The sequence below is a fragment of the Castanea sativa genome, chromosome 3 (genome assembly GCF_040712315.1).
Source record: "Castanea sativa cultivar Marrone di Chiusa Pesio chromosome 3, ASM4071231v1".
NCBI lineage: Eukaryota > Viridiplantae > Streptophyta > Magnoliopsida > Fagales > Fagaceae > Castanea > Castanea sativa.
Window position 1 is genome coordinate 14,956,313 of NC_134015.1, and position 20,392 is coordinate 14,976,704.

Consider the following 20,392-nt stretch of genomic DNA (forward strand, 5'->3'; position numbering starts at 1 on the left):
CGAATTTGTTATAGGGCCCAGCTTGTTACTAAACAGTTCTCAAGAGTATAACATTGACTATGAGGAGACCATTATTCTTGTTGCACACCTCTATTATGTGGCACACTCATCTCAATCATGCTTGGTAGCTAAGGTTTTGTTAGCTCTAGTCAATTCTAAATCATTTGATTGTATTTTATGTCAACAAGGAGAACAATTAAACGATTGATGAACAATGGCTTAGAGGCGCACATTGACGTTGTCCTTAAATAATATTTGCTCCTGCACAAATATTGCTACAAGGTTACTTTTCTCAAGATACAACTTGTAAGGGTCATATTTTTATGTAATTCGTATGTCCTATGACAAAACACACTATGCTTGCAGTGGGGTAATTTCTAACTGGTTTCAAGAAAAACATAACAAGTAGTATTGTTGAGGACATGAAGATTACTCAAGCTACAGTGCAAAAAAGAGAAAACAGAAAGACTCAATACCTATCTCGACACTTTTGACCTATGGAGATTTAATGAACCTTGACACCTTTGATCTATCAAGATTTAATAAACCTCGATACCTATCTCGATCTATTGTGTTGAGAGATTTCTAATATGGCATGCAACGTATTCTAATTGGCTATTTGTTTATGGGTTTGTGTAAACCTAATAGGAATAAGAGAGCCCATTTAAAATGTCAATTATGCACATATTTAAACAAGGCAGTAGAGAAAGAGAACACTAACCAAAATGCTTCATAAGGTTTTTTTTGTTGAAACCCTAGCCTCCACCTTTTGAACCTGTGAGTTCAGAAAACAGAAGAAAGAGATCTTGCTGCGACCATTGTGTGCCTTTACCACTCACTTTTACTTTTTTATCTCCTCACTACTCTATATCTTGACGTTACAATTCCATCAACCCCCTTCATCTTCCTTTTATTCTGAATCTTCTTCTCCCACACAAAATGGTCACAACTACCTTCCTAGTTCAATGATAAAAAAATGCCTCTAAGAAGTCCATGAAATTTTTTTGTAATGCTACTCCTTTTGAATTGCTAGCAGCACTCTTTGGGTTACTTACTACATGTTAAAATACACATCAATATCAATAATTGATATATATATATATATATATATATATATATATATATATATATATATATATATATATATAAGTAGAGATCTTACGTAGGAGAGGCATTAGGTTATGTAGCGCACTCATTGAAATTATATTTAAAATCTAAATAAATAAATAAAAGTGAGAAACAAACTGCCAACATATTTATTAGAGCACGACATAGAGCAACCACATCGGTGCCATTCTAAGAAAGATTACATAATACTGTTGTCTGAGTTTGCAGTGTGAATGAAATAGCAGGTTATTAGTATATATCTGGCCATTCATTTCACAAAACACTGAGCATTATTCAATTGACGTGGACATCATCCATGTGTAAAGGATAATTAATTTTTTGGAGGAGTGTTGCCATACTGCCATCGAAGATGATCCATGTTTTGAATGCTTATACCACCAGCTACCTCTTCTATTGGTACAGCATCAGATATCTCTTTGAGGTCTTCTTCTGTAAGTTTCACCTTCAAAGAGCCAATATTGTTATCCAGGTTCCTGATCTTAGTTGTCCCTATAAAAGTTCAACGCAAATGAATGAACGATATAAGAGATTTGACCCATTGGAAAATAAAATCTTGCAAAACAGTTCCAAAGTTATCTGAAATCAGACCCAACTGTATATGAGCATATTAGTGAACACTGATTCATGATTTTATTATTCCACGAAACCAAAATACCACTCTTTTAAGCATTTAGCAACTAGACAGATCTACAGCCAATGATGCCATAAGACGCAATCACAAACCTTAACCCATAAGAAAATCTTATTTAGTTATGACAGCAAGCTAACACATTGTTTATGAATATGTTGACATTAACTAAAATCTGAGTCAACTTAATTTCAATTTGCAGCACATAAGAGAAAATAGTATTAGTAGCATTAAATAGAACTTCAGCCACTTTTCTGACTCTCTTTTGTGAGGAAAACTTAAAAATATTTTTGAAAGATGAGGAAAAATGAATTATGTAGCACATTTACACTAATGCAATTAATCAGGACCAAAAAAAGAAAAGAAAAAGAAAGCCAATTACCAGGTATGGGTACAATATCATCTCCTTGTTGGAGAACCCATGCAAGTGAAAGTTGAGCAGGAGTGCATTGGTGCTTTCTAGCAAGTCCTTCTATTCGATTAAAAATGGCCTTGTTCTTGACCAAATTTTCTCCTTGAAACCGAGGGTGCATGTTCTTATAGAAGAAAGAGCAGGCAGTCAGTTTAGTTAAAGCATTTTCAACGTTATTATTACTAATATTAATAATATTAAAGAGAAAGGCCAAAATTCTTGAAATTCTTATATAAGATGGTTCTAAAGTATTTTTTTTAGAGCCTTATTCCCCAAAACTCTGGGGTCAGGTATGGACCCTCAACAAACTAATTAGGAATTTGGGATTGGCCAGGTGTATTTATCTTTGATATTCTTTCATATCCAAAATCATATTCTTTGTTGCGTTTTTAATTAATATGCCTTTTTTCTATTACTTCTACTAATGTTATTTTAGACCTCCTCCTTTTTTTTTTTTTCCCCTTGACCATAATCAAATTGCTCGTCCTCATCAATGCAATAATCACTCTCTTTTGCAATTGACTAAACCATCTCAAGCAACTCTCCCTTATCTTATTATCAGTAAGATCATTATATTTAAATGGGTTTCTTCACTTTGTACCCTATTTTTCCTTGTATAATAACTTAAAAAATGAGATAAATAATGCATCTGCATGAAAAATTGTTTAGGGAAGATTCTTTTAAGAAAACATTTTCAATAGTAGATGTTACAATGTAAAATTCTTTCAAATCTCCAACAAAATAAACATCAGCGAAGATCCAACCCTTTAAGAAATAAAGTGTGGAGTATTAACATAGTTCATCCAAGTCATGACATGTTAACTATTTCACATGAAATGTCATCTATGGTGTTAGTGAGGTTGATGAAAAAGTTTCATTACATATTTTCAAAATTTCAGGGACTTGGTTGCAAATTTTCAAATATTAGAGATGAAATTGAAACTTGAAAACTTGAAGGACTAATATAGTGTTTGCCCTTGTAGGAATTTTTCATTCAATGAACCTGAAGAATGCATTGTTCAAAGAAAAATATCATTTTTTGCCTGAAAAATCATTCAGGCGATTTAAGAGTCGAACAAATAAATGACACAAAGTATTGGTGAAATTGGTACCAAAAAGCTATTTGCAGCCAAACTTTCCACAACTCCTTTGCCAGCGAAAAAACCACGACCAAGAGGACTGTATGGAACTAGTCCAATGCCAAGCTCCCTACAGGCACAAATTATTAAGACTCAAGAGAGCATTCTCATGCTTCAGGATAAGATAAAAATTTCATTATTGTAGCAGTCATTCAAAAGAGATAATAGTATTGGAAACACAAGAAAGAATAGGAAAAAAAAGGAGAGATTTTTAGGATAGATGCAATCTGATCAGTTAATTAGAAAACATCATCCGTGAACAGAACAAACCTGCAAAGTGGAATTATTTCATCTTCAATATCACGAGTCCAGAGAGACCACTCCATTTGCAAAGCTGTGATGGGATGCACAGCATGTGCCCTCCTTATTGTATCTGGGCTGGGTTCAGATAGACCAATATACTTGATTTTTCCCTCTTCTACCAGTTTCTTAAGTTCACCGACCTACATTCAAATAAGATGTATCTAAAATTTGCCACCAAAATCCCACCATCACTACAATGAAATAATAAATTTGCAGAGAAATTGACAATTTTAAATTACAAACAAGAAATAATTCAAAAAGACCAACCATTACAGGCTTGCGATTGAAAGGGCATGAGAATCACTTACAGTTTCTTCAATGGGCACTTTTGTGTCTACCCGATGCTGATAATACAGATCAATGTATTCCACATCAAGACGCTTCAAGCTAGCCTCACAGCTTGAGCGAACATACTCAGGGCTACCATTTACTTTTACATTAGGATATTCCCGTGTTTGGATGCCAAATTTGGTGGCTATTTGAATTTTTTCTCTTGGCAACTGCTTCAAGGCCTAAAAGATATAAACTTCTTTCAGATAATTACACAGAATTTTAACCTGGTCCTCAATTATTAATCAATGCTCTAGCAGATGATATAGAAAATAGTATCACAAAGATATTTCTACATCAGTGACCATTTTTAGATTTACTACCAGATAGGAACTAAAACATTTAACTTCTTGAGCTAGTAGAATTAAAATTGGTGTTAATTACCTTCCCAAACAGAATTTCATTAATATGGGGTCCATAAATATCAGCTGAATCAAAGAAAGTGATCCCCTTACTGAAAGCATGCTTTATAACTGCAATTCCATCTTCCTCGGAGAGAGGAGAGGTGTAGGCTCCAGTCAGGCTCATACATCCAAACCCCAACTTTGAGACCTGAGAAAAAAGAGTCAAGATTTCAAAGAAATGAACAACAAAAATTGACAAATATGTTGTAGAATGAAAGTAAAGCACAATGAAATATTTTAGTAGAGAAAACTATTCCTTAAAACCTTTAGAACCTGTGCATCTTGAACAGTGGGAAAGATCAACTGCTAGTTTGAAAACAATTTGAAGACTTTATAGCTTTATTGCCCGTTTGGATCCAGCGTTTTGCTGGCAGTGTTTTCTTTTTTTTTTTCTTTTTTCGTTTCTGCTGCGGCCTGCAGAGACAAAATGCTCAGTGTGTGCACTGTGCGCGCACTGTTCACGCACTTTTTTAGCAATTTTTTATTTAAAATGGGTCTCACAATACTATTCACACATTTAAAAATTATTTTGTTACAGTGTTTTTAGTTTTCAATTTTCAGCAATAAGTTCTATCCAAACAGACCCTTAGTTAAATGCATTACTAAATTTTCATGGTTATAGGTTATCAATGCAGGTTCAACCTTATGTCGTGAGTCTTTGTAGAAGAAAGGAACAAGACTACATATGGTCTGAAGTCTCCATCATTTCTATCATTTTTAATTCCTCTGAAGCCTCCCACATGACAAGATATGAAGCACACAAGATTAAGGAGGATTTTGTTGATGATGAAGGAGGATTTTGTTGATTCCTTAATCTTGTTGTAGTCTCTATTATATAGTGTAGATGATTACCCAATATAAAAATATAAAAATGACATTAAAACTCAACTTCCCCCTATCTACAAAATCAAATTGGTGTATTTGTATCAATTATATGAAAATTTCTTAGTATACTAGGCAAGAGAATTCTAACTATTCTTTAAGTTTAACAGACAGCATCTGTCAGACTGTCACACTGCTGTCTTCAGAAAATTAAACAAATCTCTTTGGATTTAAACTTTACCTTAACAGTTTGCTAATCACCTTAATCTGTTCAGTTCATCATGTTGAGCTTGGTTTTTCGGTATACAGATGGGTGCATTGGTGTCATAAAACAGAGTTTCAAGGGCATCATAACATCAAAACACATTTCAATTATAAGAATCCAAAAACTCTTGTTTCAGCATTCCCATTTAAACTTGCTGCCAAGAATTGTTTCTCACTATGCCAATGCTTATAGATTGCCCATTATTAAATCATTCCTCTTTTTAGAGGTTGAACCAATTAAAACAATAACCTACAGAACCGCTGCCATTAACTGCTTATGCTTTGATTTAAGAATTGTGTTTCTTAGCAGTGACACAATTCCTGCTGCAGTAGGAAGTTCTTGTTGAAGAGTGCGAAATGAATATAGAAGATATAATAATTGCAGCCACATCTTAAGATTGGTAAAGTTAAGCACTTCTCTACAAACTCATTCTCAATCTAGCATGTGACTAACTAAATAGCTTCATACAAATTGTTTCAAATTTATGATGCACCGTTCCTGTTCCTTGTCTCTAACTAACATACTGAACTTGTCCCCATGATATTCTTACAAAATATACTGTACATACACGCTACCATGTGCAATAGGATTATTTTCATATAATTGCAGCTTAAAGCTTCTGATCCCACAAAAGGTTACTTGGCGACTCCCGAAATTGGTCTTAATTTTCTTCTAATCTTTCCTTTATTAAAACAAGTCTGTAACTTGCATTGCGGGTACATTCTTTTTATATATATATTTTTTAACAGTCTTTTAGTGGTTTGGTTTTTCTTAGAGTTAAACTCATCCAACAATCTTATAGGGGAGTAGTGGTAGCACTTGGACCTTTTTTTTATTAAATAGTTGGGAAGTAAATCTTTTAAGAACTCTTTTATTTATTGGCTGAAAAAAAAGTTAATATATCTTGGGTTCAAATAAAAAAGGTTAATTTATCCTAGAATTTATCATATCTCCTCAACCTATCTAGTGCATTGCAACTTAAATTGATGCGATAGTCTTGATTCTAGGAGTTCTAATTTCCTTTTGGATTGATGTCATGCAGTTGATTAACTACAGGGGAATTTTTTATTTTTTTAATGATATGAAACAAACTTTTATTATTATTTTTAATCATTGTCCGAATTACATGTTGGACCAATTTTCTGTTTCCAACCCCTTAAAATTACTGGTTCCAAAAGAATAATAGTATCCAACGTGTCATTAGTTATGTTAATATAACATATAAGACTCTTTAATAGTATTAATATAACATATAAGATGCCACTTATCTTAAAAGCTTAACATATGGGTTTAAGCCTAGTTATGTTATATTAATTGCTTATTTTTGTCATTAGTATCCAAAGTGTGACTTCACTACTCCAACTTTATACATTTCTTACACATGAATATTCCAACAATAATAGATAATAAATATGCAATATTGGAGACTCAAACTAGTAATTAATGAGCATTGAGTTACTGTAGATGGATTATTGCAACTTTAAAAATTCGAAATAGATTAAATTATGCAGTGGGTTTTCAAAGAAATGTGACTTGAACATATACAAAGTGGAAGTTCCTTTCAAAGAAGAAATTTGAAAAGGTATTCTAGGAATGGCATTGGATTTTACCTCAAGTCCTTGATTGCCCAGTTTCACCCTTGGAATTTGGAATTCGTTCCCTTCAGCCATCTTTCAAATTGTTTGTTTTTCTTAGCAAGATTTTCGATGTCTGAATCTGTTTCTGGGATGATTTCCCTTTCCATTTCTCATTAAAGGCTCAGAGATATATATAGTAACAGATCGAGTAGAGGTAAAGACCACTGGGAACTAGCTGCTTTAAGTGTGAGATGGCTATGCCTATAATAATAAGTAATGTTGGACTATTTCAAACAGAGCTCAAAAGTCTTCAAAAAAAAAAAAAAAAAAAAACAGAGCTGAAAACGTCATTAGTGATGGCAACTAGAGAATTCTAACGAATAAGCATTGCTCTTTTCTAAATATGATCAAATAATAACATGATTAACATTTTTTGTTTAAAATATTTTGTAAGACATTGATTGTAATAGTAACAAATAATTTTTATTTATTTTTATAAATTCCATTTCATAGAAACATCAATATAACACACTTTATTATAATTACTCAAATTTATATTTAAAATTTAAATCTATATTGAATAAAAAATTACTTTCATTTATATAGACTAAATAGGTTCAATTTCAAATGGGTTATCCCATCACGACACAAAAAATAAACCGAATCATTTTGGATTGATTGTAGATAAAAGTAGGTCATCACAAATTAATTAATTATCCATTATGTTATGATAGGAACCTCATCTACGTACTAAGACTAACTTAAAAAAAAATTAGTGTTGTGCAGTGTCAAAGTGGCATCTTCTAAACATTAAAAAAAAAAAAAAAAAAAAAAATCAGACTACTTATACCAAACATTTTGGTCAAAGTTATCCTTTGTTTCATCATTGATTATGTCATTATGAGTTATATTCATTAACCCTTTGTTTGAACATTGATTATGTCATGACACTTTTCTTCTACCAGACCACTGGACGCTGGTGCTTTGTCGGTATACAATTTGATTATTATATTCTAATATAACATACCGTGAATATTTAATACCTTGTTGTACAAGAAAGACCAGATTTCTGATCTACTTATTATGAACAGGTTTCCTAGCTCGATTAATGACTTATTTGGTTAGCATTACACAAAAAGAATAGAAACATTGAGGCAAACTTGTCAACAAAATTGAACTTCAACAGAAAAAATAAACTTCGTTGAAAAAGAGAATGATGGGAAATAAGGCATTATCCCAACTGTTACCACTGGTTGACATCTCCTTTATGCTAACTGGACCTCACCAAAGTATTGGAAATATCTGCCCCGTAAAATGCCTGATATTCTTTTTTAATTCTTGAAGAATCCATCAGTGCACAATAATGTTTAGCTGCAATGACACATGTTCTTCACATATTTTTTTTTTTGATAAGTAAGAATGATATATATACGAAAGGCTACTCTATGCCTGAAAAACACAGAGCAACCCAGAAATTACAAGAAGAAGAAAACAAAGAGAATCAAAAGAGAAAACCAAACAACAAAGAAATTACAATAGGAAAAGGGAGCAAAGAAAAGAAGGGAGGGAATCACTAGACGTGAGTCTCCACGCTCGAGACCAATCAAAAAGAGTTCCACTAAAAGAAGCAAGCAACTGATCACTAGAGCTATCCAAATCCTCAAAAGTCCTCTGATTCCGTTCCTTCCAAATACACCATAGGATGCACAACGGGACTAAATTCCAGATCTGAGACGAATGCTTCCCCAGACAATTCCACCATCCAAAAAGCAAGTCTGGAATCAATCTAGGCATAACCCAAGCCAAGCCAAAAGTTATAAAAACAAAGCTCCATAATCGACAGGCCACCTCACAATGAAGAAGTAAGTGATCTACTGTCTCTCCACAATGACAGCACATAATACACCAATCCACAAAATCCAATCTCCTCAATCTCAGATTGTCTCCCGTTAGGATCTTATTCCAAGCTACACACCAAACAAAAAAAGAAACTCGCCTAGGGGTCTTTACTCTCCAAATAGCTTTCCAAGGAAAGGTAGTTGAAGGAGAATTTCTTAATTTGTAATAGTACGACCGGATGTCAAAAGCCCCATTAGGCTTCAATTTACATCTCATCCGGTCTCCAACATCCATAAGAGGGGTTATAGCACCCAATATACAAAGAAACTGCAGCCATTCATCCATCTCCCAATCATTAAAAAATCTGCTAAAACGAACATTTCAAAATCTTCTATCCTTCGCCCCCTGCCTATGCAAAGAAGTTTCAACAGAAGCCTCCTTATCAATGGCAATGCCATACAGTCTTGGAAAAGCCAATTGAAAAGGATGATCCCCATACCACCCATCTTGCCAAAACCTCACCCTATTCCCCAACCCAACCACAAACTGACAATTTTTGCTGAAATCCTCCCAACTCATGCGGATACTTCTCCACAAACCACACCCATGAGCTCCCCTACCCAGCTTAGAGGTCCATCCCCCCAATTTTCCCAATATTTTGAAGCTACTACCCGCCTCCATAACCAACCCTCTTCCTTTCCAAACCGCCACAACCATTTTCCCAATAAAGCCTTATTAAAGGTAGTGAGTTTCCTTATCCCTAAGCCACCATTGGCTATAGGCGCACAAACTTTGTCCATCCTACCAAATGAATCTTGCTATCTCCCCATAGGAAATCCCTTTGCAACTTTTCAATTTTATTAGCCACATGAGTAGGAATTGTGAATAACGATAGAAAGTAAGTCGGAAGACTAGAAAGCATACTCTTGAGTAACATCAATCGACCCCCCTTAGACAGGTACAACTTCTTCCACCCAGATAATTTCCGCTTAATATTTTCCAAAATTGTATTCCAAATTGAAGGGGAATTGTGAGAAGCCCCCAGCGGCATGCCAAGATACAACATAGGTAAAGATCCAACTTTGCAGCCCAAGATATCAGCCAGAGCATGCACATCACCAACCTCCCTTATAGGAACCATTTCGCTCTTATGCACATTGACCTTCAAACCTGTTACCGCCTGAAAACTAAGGAGCAACAACCGAATATGAAGAATTTGCTCCACATCTGCATCACAAAAGAGGATAGTATCATTTGCAAATAATAGATGTGAAACACGTTCCCCACCATCCCTTCTACCCTCAAGATTAAAACCACGAATCAAGCTAGCTCCCTCCAGTCTTCTCAACATCCTACTAAACACCTCTATCAAGATCAAAAACAGCATAGGAGATAGCGGATCTCCTTGTTTTAAACCCCTTGAGCTACCAAAGAAATCAACTGGAGACCCATTAATCAAAACAAAAAACTGAATTGTGGATATACAAGAACGAATCCACTTGCACCACTTCACTCCAAAACCCATCCTATTCAGCAGATACAACAAAGCCTCCCAATTCACATGATCGTAGGCTTTCTCCATATCGAGCTTACAAATGACTCCAGGAACCCTACTCTTCCCACAACTATCCACACACTCATTCGCAATGAGAACCAAGTCAAGGATTTGTCTCCCCACCCACAAAGCTATTCTGATTCTCAGAAATCAATTGATCTAAAACCACTCTCAAGCGATTTGCCAAGACCTTAGCCAAGATTTTATACACACTCCCCACCAAACCAATAGGTCGAAAATCTCTAATATTGGAGGCATAATTCTTTTTAGGAATTAAAGCAATGAAGGTCGCATTAAGGGATTTTTCAAACTTGCAATGATGGAAAAACTCTTCAAAGACCACTAGGACATCTTTCTCCACTACCTTCCAACAATGATGATAGAACGCCATTGTAAACCCATCCGGACCTGGAGCTTTGTCCCCTTCCAAATCCCTAACAACTGGAAGAATCTCCTTTCTCTCAAACTTCCTTTCAAGCCAAACCCTCTCCATATTCTCAATACGATCAAATTCCAAACCCTCCACAAAAGGCCTCCACTCCTCAGTCTCCTTGTACAAATTTTTATAAAATTGCACAACTTGATAAGTTACCTCGGAGGCCTCCTCAAAAACCACCCCATCCACCTCCAAGGTCCTTAGATGATTAGACCTTCTATGAGAGTTAGCCATTTTGTGAAAAAACTTGGTGTTATTATCCCCTTCTTTGATACATAACATCCTAGATTTTTGTCTCCAGAAAATTTCTTCTAAAGAAAGAAGATGCTCCACCTGGGACCTCAAACCAGCCCTATGAACTTTCTACCCATCGAAGAGACCAAAATCCCCCTCCTTAGCGTCTAATGTTATCAACTCCTTCCGTAATTGCTTCTTTTGACACGCTACATTACCAAACTCTCGGTGATTCCATTGCACAATGTCCTGTTTCAGAGCCTTTAATTTTTTCGCAAGCACAAAACTAGGTGTACCAACAAAGGAATGTCGATTCCACCAGGTTTGAACTCTATTCACAAATCCCTCCGACTTCAACCACATATTTTCAAATCTGAATGGGCTTTTCCCCCTTGCCATTCCCCCTGCTTCCAAGAGAATTGGACTGTGGTCTGAGACAGTTCGGGGTAAAATCCTTTGAGTAACATCTGGGAAATGATCCTCCCAATCTGGAGTGACCAAAGCTCTATCAATCCTAGACATCATTGGTTGATCAGAACCGCTGGACCAAGTAAAGCTACCTCCTTCCAAAGGCAAATCAACCAAGTTAAGATCCTCAACAAATTCAGAAAATTTTTCCATAGCCGTGGACAAACGGGTCTCCCCCCTATGCTCGCTAGGAAAGCGAACTACATTAAAGTCCCCAAAGTAGCACCACGAAATCCTCCAGCACTGTTGAACTCCCACTAACTCATCCCACATGAGACCCCTCTCAACACTCTCATTTGGGCCATAAACGCCTGAGCAAGTCCAAATAAACCCATCCCCCACCCCTTTCCACTTTACCGACACTGAGAATATACCAACCATAATCTCCACCTTATCCAAAACCCTTTTGTCCCACATAAGCAAAATACCACCAGCAGTCTGATCAGCCTCCAAGACAGCCCAGTCCACATATGGACAGCCCCACAAACTACAAACCAGCTGTCTATTCATGCTAGCAATTTTTGTCTCTTGTAAACAAACAACATCACACTTCCACTCCCGCAACAAGTTCTTCACCATAAGACGTTTCCGAGGATCATTTAAACCTCTAACATTCCACGAAACCATTTTTATCTTCATAAACACTAAAATATCCCCAACTACAGACACCATCACAAGACCACCCTCTATCTTCTGTCATAATTCACCGAAGACATCAAGTTTTGCAGCTCTCTGCATCCCTTATTTTTGGACTTAGCCACCTTTTTGCTGCCCATTACTATCCTGTGTAACACATTGGCTGCCTCCATCTCTGATTCAAGCCTCTGTAAGAGAGCAATGCACAATTTCTCATGTCGAGTCATAGATAACCCAACCAATTTACTAAAACCAGGAATTCTGTGTTTCACCCACCTAGAAATATCTATATTAGTCTCAATACTTAAAACCTCATCAACCTCCTCCAACTCTGCCAAGGTTGTCGACGCACTCGGATCAAAGATTTGCAGAGGAAAGGCAACTGACAAATTTGTTTCACCAACCCCCGCAGAAAAAACAGCTGCTTCCTCCACAAGCATAACCTCCCCAGGAAGGCAGAGTTCCTTACTATAAGAAGAATTAACCTCCTGACCCACTACCCCCAAGCCCCTTGGTCCAGCTCGCACCAACTCCAGAAAGAGGTCAGTGAGAAAAGGTCCTAACGACCGTGGCACTAAGTTGAGACCCTTCTCGTTATGGAACCGAAATGGAACCTCCTGTCCTTTTACCTTCAGAAAACAACCCACCCGATAGCGAAATGGAACCGAAAATGTTGTTCTGGTCAGAGCTCAGCCTGAAAACCATCACCGGAGGGGACTCGGTACACCCCGCCACTCCTACTGGTGACGCGCAACGCCGATGAGGCGAACCCACCAAATCCCCGGTGCGACGCGTCACCTGTAACGGCAAAACAGGGCTCGTTGGAGGCACCGGAGACACCGAAAGGCACGAGCCACCCTTATCGGCTTGAACCCGTACCTTCGGTGACCACACAAGACCTCCGGCCACCTGCGACGGCATCACAAAGCTCGTCGGACTCGCCCATGGACACTCCCTAGACTTCTCGTGATTATCAGCTGAGGGTAAGGGCTCAACACACTTAACGGAACATTCCCCAGGCTCAAAGGATATTGGGCTTGTGAGCTGTGGGCCTAAACAAGACTCACTAACTGTCATTTGGGCTACCAACTTGTTAGGGCCCAAACCCAGACCCAACTTACCCTGATGCATTTCCTTACTAGCCCGTGAAACCCATCTATGCTTTTGATCTCTCCCTTTCTTCCTATCCCAGGAAACCTGCCTCCTCCCCATCACGTCAACCTCCACAATAAGACCTCTCCCTGTCCAGCATGGTCTCCTTACATCACTCCTTTTCCTATTGTCATAGGCTTTTGCATTCAAACTGAAACTTGCAAAACGTATCCTACTTTCTGCCACTGACTCCTCATTAATGCACTTCTCCCTCCTATCTCCTCCTCCCACCACCATCTTATCAGGCTTGCCTACCAGAAAAACTCCCACCTTAGCACCTGTGAGACTCCGATTCATCTCCATCTTCTCCCCTCCTATATGAGTCTTCTTCCCCTTGACAATGGAACCTACCTGCTTTAGCTGCTTTCTATCCTCCACTCTTCCATGAATGCCTTGCACAGCTTTAGCAAAAGTTCTAGAGTGTTGAGTCTCCAAATATTGCTTATGCACCTGAGGAATAAAAGTTGGAAGACCATTTCCACCCACTGCATATTGGGAGGGATACAACATCTTTCTTAGTTCAAGGCCAAAAGCCCTCCAACCATATTTCTCTTTGCCTTCAGGGATAATGATCGACCTCCTACACTCACCAGCTTTTAGTTCAGTCAGAAGTAAAAACTGACCAAAAGAATTGGTGCTACGTTGGAGAGTATAAGCAGTGTCACCGTCCCTGAATGTAAAGAACTGTTTGGAGCTTGCCCCAACAACAGTGTGTTCAATATTTTTCATCAGCCATTGTGCTGCATTCTTACCCATGAAGACTGATCTCATAAAATATTTGCCCCTCTCATAAATCCGTAACAAGAAATAACGTCCCCCTTCCTCTACAACTACTTCTTAAGAGTAGTCATTTTGCAAGAAGTCCACGTAGGCTGGAAGCATTTCCAACAGTCTCCAACAAGTCTGCTTGGTCCTACAGGGAGCTATATGGTCTTTTGGTTTATCATAATCTGCCTAGAGGGGACTCAAGGGCGTGATCATCGACCAACCAAAGGCCAAAGTCATGGAAGCGCTTTATCTCTTTCTCAAAACCTGTGATATAATTATTATGGATTATAACATGCATTCCCTTGGTCTCTTGCATCCATGTCTTGTTCTTGAAGTATAATCCTCCTGTTGGGAATGCAGCTTGGGGAAGCAAGTAGAGATCCACCTGCACAAAAAACTTCGACATCTAAATATCTCAAGATTCCAACCAATACGAATTGTGAAGACAATGTTAGAAATTTCAGAAGCTCAAAAATCCACTAGTTATCACTGTAGGCTGCATACATTTGTTCTCATACTATTGAAGTATATCTTACAGAAGAGTTGAAGGAAGACCTTCATAAGGAATAGCTCTGAAACACATAAAAATCCACCTAGAACATATTCAGTACAACTCAGGCTGTGTTTGGGATCTCTAGAGAGGATACATTTCACAGCTCTCTAAGCAAAAAAGAAAAAGAAAAAAAAAAAAAAGAAGCCTCTTTTGGTATGCAATTTTGGGTTCCAAGGAATGCACTTTATTGAGAATGCATTTTCCGTTTCTCATTTTATGAAGCAAAAGAAGAATCCTCAAATTCTCATTTGCATTTCATCCTCAAACCATTCCCTCCCTGGGCTTTCCTAGTATCTACTCATTGTCATTAAACTTTCTCAATATTAAAGGATTTATAACAATAACAACAACAAAGCCTTAGTCACAAATTTTTTGGGGTCGGCTTAAAGGATTCATAACAAGGCAAGAAAAAATTATATTTGTGTTACAAGCCAATATCAATACAATAAGTGTGTCTCAGGGAGGATTGATTGTGACAGTGCCCTGTGATTGTCTTCTATGAAGAGTACCAGTAGAGAGAGAGGCTGATAAGTCGTCCTTGTTACAAGATTGAAGTATCTAGTGTTAAAAATCAACACTAACTCTCTTGTCTCTAGAAATTTCTAGAGTTCCACTCAATTTGCTTCTCTCTGGAATTCTCTAGAAATTTCTAGAACTTCTCACACAATCTCTTTCTCTAGAAATATCTAGAGTTTATCTCAACCTCTCTCTCATTCTCTAGAACATTCTCTTGCATTCCGGATTTCTTTATGAGATGTCCTAGAAACTTCTATGTAGAAGTGAAATTCAGCCACATGTTTATAGAATAGTCTAGAAGGTTGGAGAATGACATTAATTTAATGCCAATAAAAAGGAAGATCTAGAAGCTTCAAGTTGGTTCCCCAACCAACATACACCTAGTATAAATAGATGTGGTGATGTGTGAAGTAAGGTGAAGCAGAGTGTAAGGTGAAGTAGAGTGTGTGAGACTCCTAGCGGTGTGAAGTGAGTGAGGGTCATAAAGCACCAAGTGAGAGGTGTGAAGTTGTATGTAAGGTCAAGTGTGAGGTGAAGTAAATAGGTGTCTAGAGAGTTGGTGTGTGTCTTGTAAAAGCATTAGTGCTTGTAAAGTGTTGTAATTCAAAGAGTTAAGTTTTAATAAAAGCTCTCTTGTTCAGTCTTTTGTTCAACAATCTAGTGTCAGAGCTTCCGCTAACTCAACATCTAGCATGACAAATTTAAGGGAAAAAAGGAATTACTGAAATTTTGACATGTGTCTTGGAATTAGGTTTTTTTGTTTGTATTTTGTTTTTACTCCATGACTCAATTGTTGTTTTTGTCCTGCATTCTTTTCTCCTTAATTGGTGTCCAGCCTTCTTATTTTGGGCTAATTATCACATTCTTTTGTTATTTTGAAGATCTTGTTGACATACCATCCATTGATTATTTGACAGTGCTTGAGATTGATCTAAATTCAAAAGGATTGTGATTCTTTGGGTTCTTGATTTGACAGGTACAGCATGTTAACACAACATTATTTGTTAATTCTTTCTGGTATTGTTTTATCAATTTAAAGATAATGCATATAGCATGATATGTTTTTAAAACAACTATCATGAATAGTTCATAATTTATATGTGCAGGTCATGATACGTTTTTAAAACAACTACCAGTCATTTTGGGACATGTATAGCAACTTTGGACACATGCACACATGATGCAAGTACATCATATTTAGAAACCTGTAAGGGACAGCAAGGGTGGACTATATGTTGTTGTTGTGCCATTAGAATTTCACTGGCATTATGTTGTTATTATTATTTCTATTACTTATGGTGATTGTATTTAAGTAGATATTTCCAATTTTATGCACTGAATTTTACATGTTTAATGTTGGAATTTTATGTAATGGATGTCAATAAAAATGCATGAAATCTTTTATGTGTAAAATTTATAATTGTTAAAAAGATGTTACTATTGCCATCCTATTAAAATTTGGTTTAAATGGGAAAAAAAAATGCATTCTGCACTTCTTAAAACCAAACGCAATTTCATTTAGTATAATTACTTTTAGAGTTTCAGCATAATACCAAACACAATTTTTCAGGAAATAAAGAAAAAAAAAAAATTGTCAGAATACTGAAGAAGAATCCATTTTGCTCCTAAAGTAGAGTTACCAGATGCAACCTAAATCAACCAGATTATGCAGACAACTCCAATATATCAAGATTTCCAGATTATTTATTTCCTACACCAAATTACCAAATTGCAATACTTTCAGCAGAAGCATAAAATCCCCACAGGCCTTTTGAGACTTTGCTTTAAAGGGAATATTAAGATAACTAAGCTTTCCTAAACATGAAAATTTACTAGGGAATTCTGGGCTATGAAATAAACTAGGAAGGCAAATAGAAAAAAAACCTCTCCAGCAGTTTTATTCAATGCCCAGTTAAAACCAGGTTGGTCATTTGCTTTCTTTGCTTTGGACCATGGTTGTGATTGAAGTTCCGCAATCCACTTCTTCATAACCAGTTTTGCTCCACTAGTAGGGCGAAGGAAAATCATGCAGCTACATATGTAAGTGATGATAGTTACAACGAAATATGTGAGTGATTCAGTGGTTTAACCTAGTCAGTCAAAAAGAAGAAATTATTGATGATAGTTACAATGAAACAAAATTACATTTACATCTAGTTTAAGATAATGATGCAAGTTCAAGATAAATTTACATTCAAGAAGCCTCAAAGCCAGAACATTCAGATCTACTTTACTTGTTAGATCCATGGCAATGCCAGAGGCATTGAATGACTGAGTTCTGAGAACATCATCATATTGACTCAGCTTAAATCCACAAATAACTTTCACTAGCACTCCTCCACTCAACGCCTCCCACCCCCACCCCCGCCCCCCTCCTCTTTGGGGCAGTGATCTAGATTGCTTTTAAAATTCAAGGCTGACATGTCATTTGTTTTTCAGTTTTTCTTTCTCCTCTTTTATGAGCCAAAATAGAAAATTTTGACAAAGGGACACAAAAGCAGCAGTTCAGTTAGAATTGGAAGGCATCCAAAACATCTCAAGAAATCAACATTCTGAGGCAGGCTCAAGTAGAACAGAACTTGGGTGTGTTCACTGATGTGATGTTCTTATGTTGCAAGACAAACAGAATAAAAAAAATTGAAAAAAAATTGAAAAAAAATTTCAACTAGTAACTGAGAAGATCATGATTTGTCCCTCTATTTCCCAATTTATGGCCATCAAATGATAGACAAATATAAATGGTTATGAGGAAACAAACAGCCAGCATATTTAGATTTTGTTACAAATTGAGTTTGTATAGAATATAATGTTTTTGGTAGCTTATATGCAACACTTGGCACTATTTTCCATAAATGGCACACAGCAAAGGCAAGAAGCAAAGTAGGTGTACGTACTGCTGCCATATCATCTGTGAAATACACATCATGACTCCCTTGCAAATAAGGAAATGGATCAGCCAACCAGACCATATCAACATCATTGTACATTACATTATATCCAAGTTCCACAATATGGAGTAGGTGACGTGGCCTCCGGGATGTAAAATTGAAGAATCCCTGTACATATGAAACCAACTAGGATTGCTTCCAAATTGCAATGAAGTCAACAAAAAAATGGAGATAAACATTTCCAAGCATTGTATACTAACTGGCAGGAAAACAAGGAAATATTCAAGCAAAATGACACTGTAGTTTATACTACCAAGGAACATCAGAAGGACAACAAATTAGTAAAGCAAACATCTAAATTCCAAACTCCTTGTTGCACTGATGCAAACAAAAAATACAACATGATTGATGTGATAAAAAGGATTTATATGTGTTTTTTTTTTTTTTTTTTTTCATGATATAGGCAATGACATTGGCATAACAACTTGGTCGTAGCAAGAAAGTAGTTTTCAATTCAACAAACCAATTCAATTTTCACAAAAAGCGGTTAGGATCAATACACGTTACATAACTGCAAATGTAGCACAAAAGCCTAAGTTCTAGAAGAACTAACAAAAAAGATATGTATAAACAGTTAAGCACAACAAATGCTGCTTACAATCACAAAGACTTCAGATTGACAAATTTTAACATAAAAATACCACCTTTAAACTCTCACATAAAAAAAGAAAATTTAAAGCCAAAATACATTGTTAGTCCCTAAACTTTTAACTGATGAGCGATATAATCCCTGAAGTTCAAGTTGTGATCATTGTTAATCCCTAACAAACTTAAAGTGATTGCATTTAGTCCCTAAAAAGCTTAAGGTGATCAATTTTAGTCTCTAATAAACTTAAATTAATTGGATTTTGTCCAACATGTCTAACAGAGTGATGACATGGTAATTTTTAAGAAACTAAATAAAGCAATCACATTAAAAGAACTAAATTGCTCATGGGCTTAAGTTGCAAGCTAAACTATAAAATAACTTAGGTTAGGATCAATACACATATTACATAACTATACATGTAGCACAACTTGCAACAATATATAAGCAGTTTAGCACAACTTGCAATTCCAATTTACAATGACTTTAGATTGCCAACCTTTTAACTTAAAAACACAGCATTTGAACTCTCATATAAAATAACAAATGCTTCAATACATTGTTGTTCCTGAAAATTTAGACCGTTAGCGATTTTAGTCTATGATGTTTAAAACTAAAATCAACCAATATAAGTTTGTAAGGTAAGGAACTAAAATGGATCACTTTAAGTTTGTTAAAGTTTAGGAACGTACGTACAGTTTGGGCAAAAATAAAATATAAATGAAGCCCAGATGTTAAAAAATACAATACATACCTTAGAACCAAACTTATGGGCAGTTTGAGAATCAGGGGCAGGCGGGACGAGCACGGCGTGGCCAGGCCAACGCTGATTAACCTTAAAAACTTATGGGCAGTTTAGGAACGTACTTACAGCGCAGACGATCACTGTACCGTTCTTGGCCACAAATGATGCCGCTTGGGCCAGCGTGTAATCACGCCATTTGGAGTGGGCCAGGGAAGAAGCGTTAGAGTGACTGGAGAAGAGGAAGTCGGGCATGCCATTGCCAGCCCAGGGCAAGAAGACACCGAGAATGATGAGAAGAGATAATAAGAGAAGAAGAAGAAGAAGAGCAGTTGGGGTGATGATGAAGGGTCTTGAGGAGGAGGAGGAGGAGGAGCGTCGGAATAATAATGGGTTTGGACCTGAAAACGAAAACGGGTTGTCAATTGGTCTTTGGTGTAAAAAAAATGCCGACATTTTTATTTTATTTTATAGATTTCTAGGACTAGGAGAGGAATTTCTTGAAGAGTTTGGAAAGGGATTTACTGAGAGATCTTTGAAGATCGGATCTGGCTGCTTGCCAGCCCAGGTGGCAGATCATGAGATGACTATGAGAGTATGTTTGGATTTTAATCATTTATGCAGTATTGCAATTTTCATCTTAACAACATGCCTTAAAAAAAAAAAAAAAAAAAAAGAAAAAAAGAAAAAAAGAAAAGAATACTGTTATAATGATTAACTATAATAACTAAAATGGTTATAAATTTTTAATACTTATTATTTTTTCTAGTAGGTGTAATAATTTTTAAATAAACAAACTTTATATATATATATATAAATAAATAACAATTATAAAAATAAAAAATTATAAAAAATACTATAACTCATCTCTCTCTCAAAGATAAAAAGCAAGATTTTGGTGGAGGGGAATCATTTTTATCCTTAGAATAATAGACATAATTCTATATCTTT

The 20,392-nt window shown here is 36.3% G+C and overlaps 1 protein-coding gene and 1 pseudogene across 5 annotated transcripts; both read right to left on the minus strand.

Annotated features, from left to right (window-relative positions):
* Positions 1-1,233: 1,233 nt before the first annotated feature.
* LOC142627795 (putative aldo-keto reductase 1) lies at positions 1,234-14,099 on the minus strand. Of its 5 annotated transcripts, none has more exons than XM_075801700.1 (8): positions 7,042-7,274; positions 4,618-4,758; positions 4,325-4,492; positions 3,919-4,122; positions 3,578-3,750; positions 3,281-3,377; positions 2,139-2,292; positions 1,234-1,617 (listed from the first exon to the last, which is right to left on the minus strand). In XM_075801700.1, exons 3-8 carry the CDS (start codon positions 4,466-4,468, stop codon positions 1,439-1,441), a joined length of 951 nt encoding a protein of 316 aa, XP_075657815.1. In that variant the 5' UTR covers positions 4,469-4,492; positions 4,618-4,758; positions 7,042-7,274; the 3' UTR covers positions 1,234-1,438. The 5 variants fall into 5 exon arrangements, 3 of the variants coding, with proteins under 3 accessions (XP_075657815.1, XP_075657817.1, XP_075657814.1); XM_075801702.1 differs by having other exon boundaries at positions 4,609-4,758; XM_075801699.1 differs by lacking the exon at positions 4,618-4,758 and having other exon boundaries at positions 7,042-7,273.
* Positions 13,662-20,019, minus strand: LOC142627796 (UDP-D-xylose:L-fucose alpha-1,3-D-xylosyltransferase MGP4-like; annotated as a pseudogene).
* Positions 20,020-20,392: the final 373 nt, after the last annotated feature.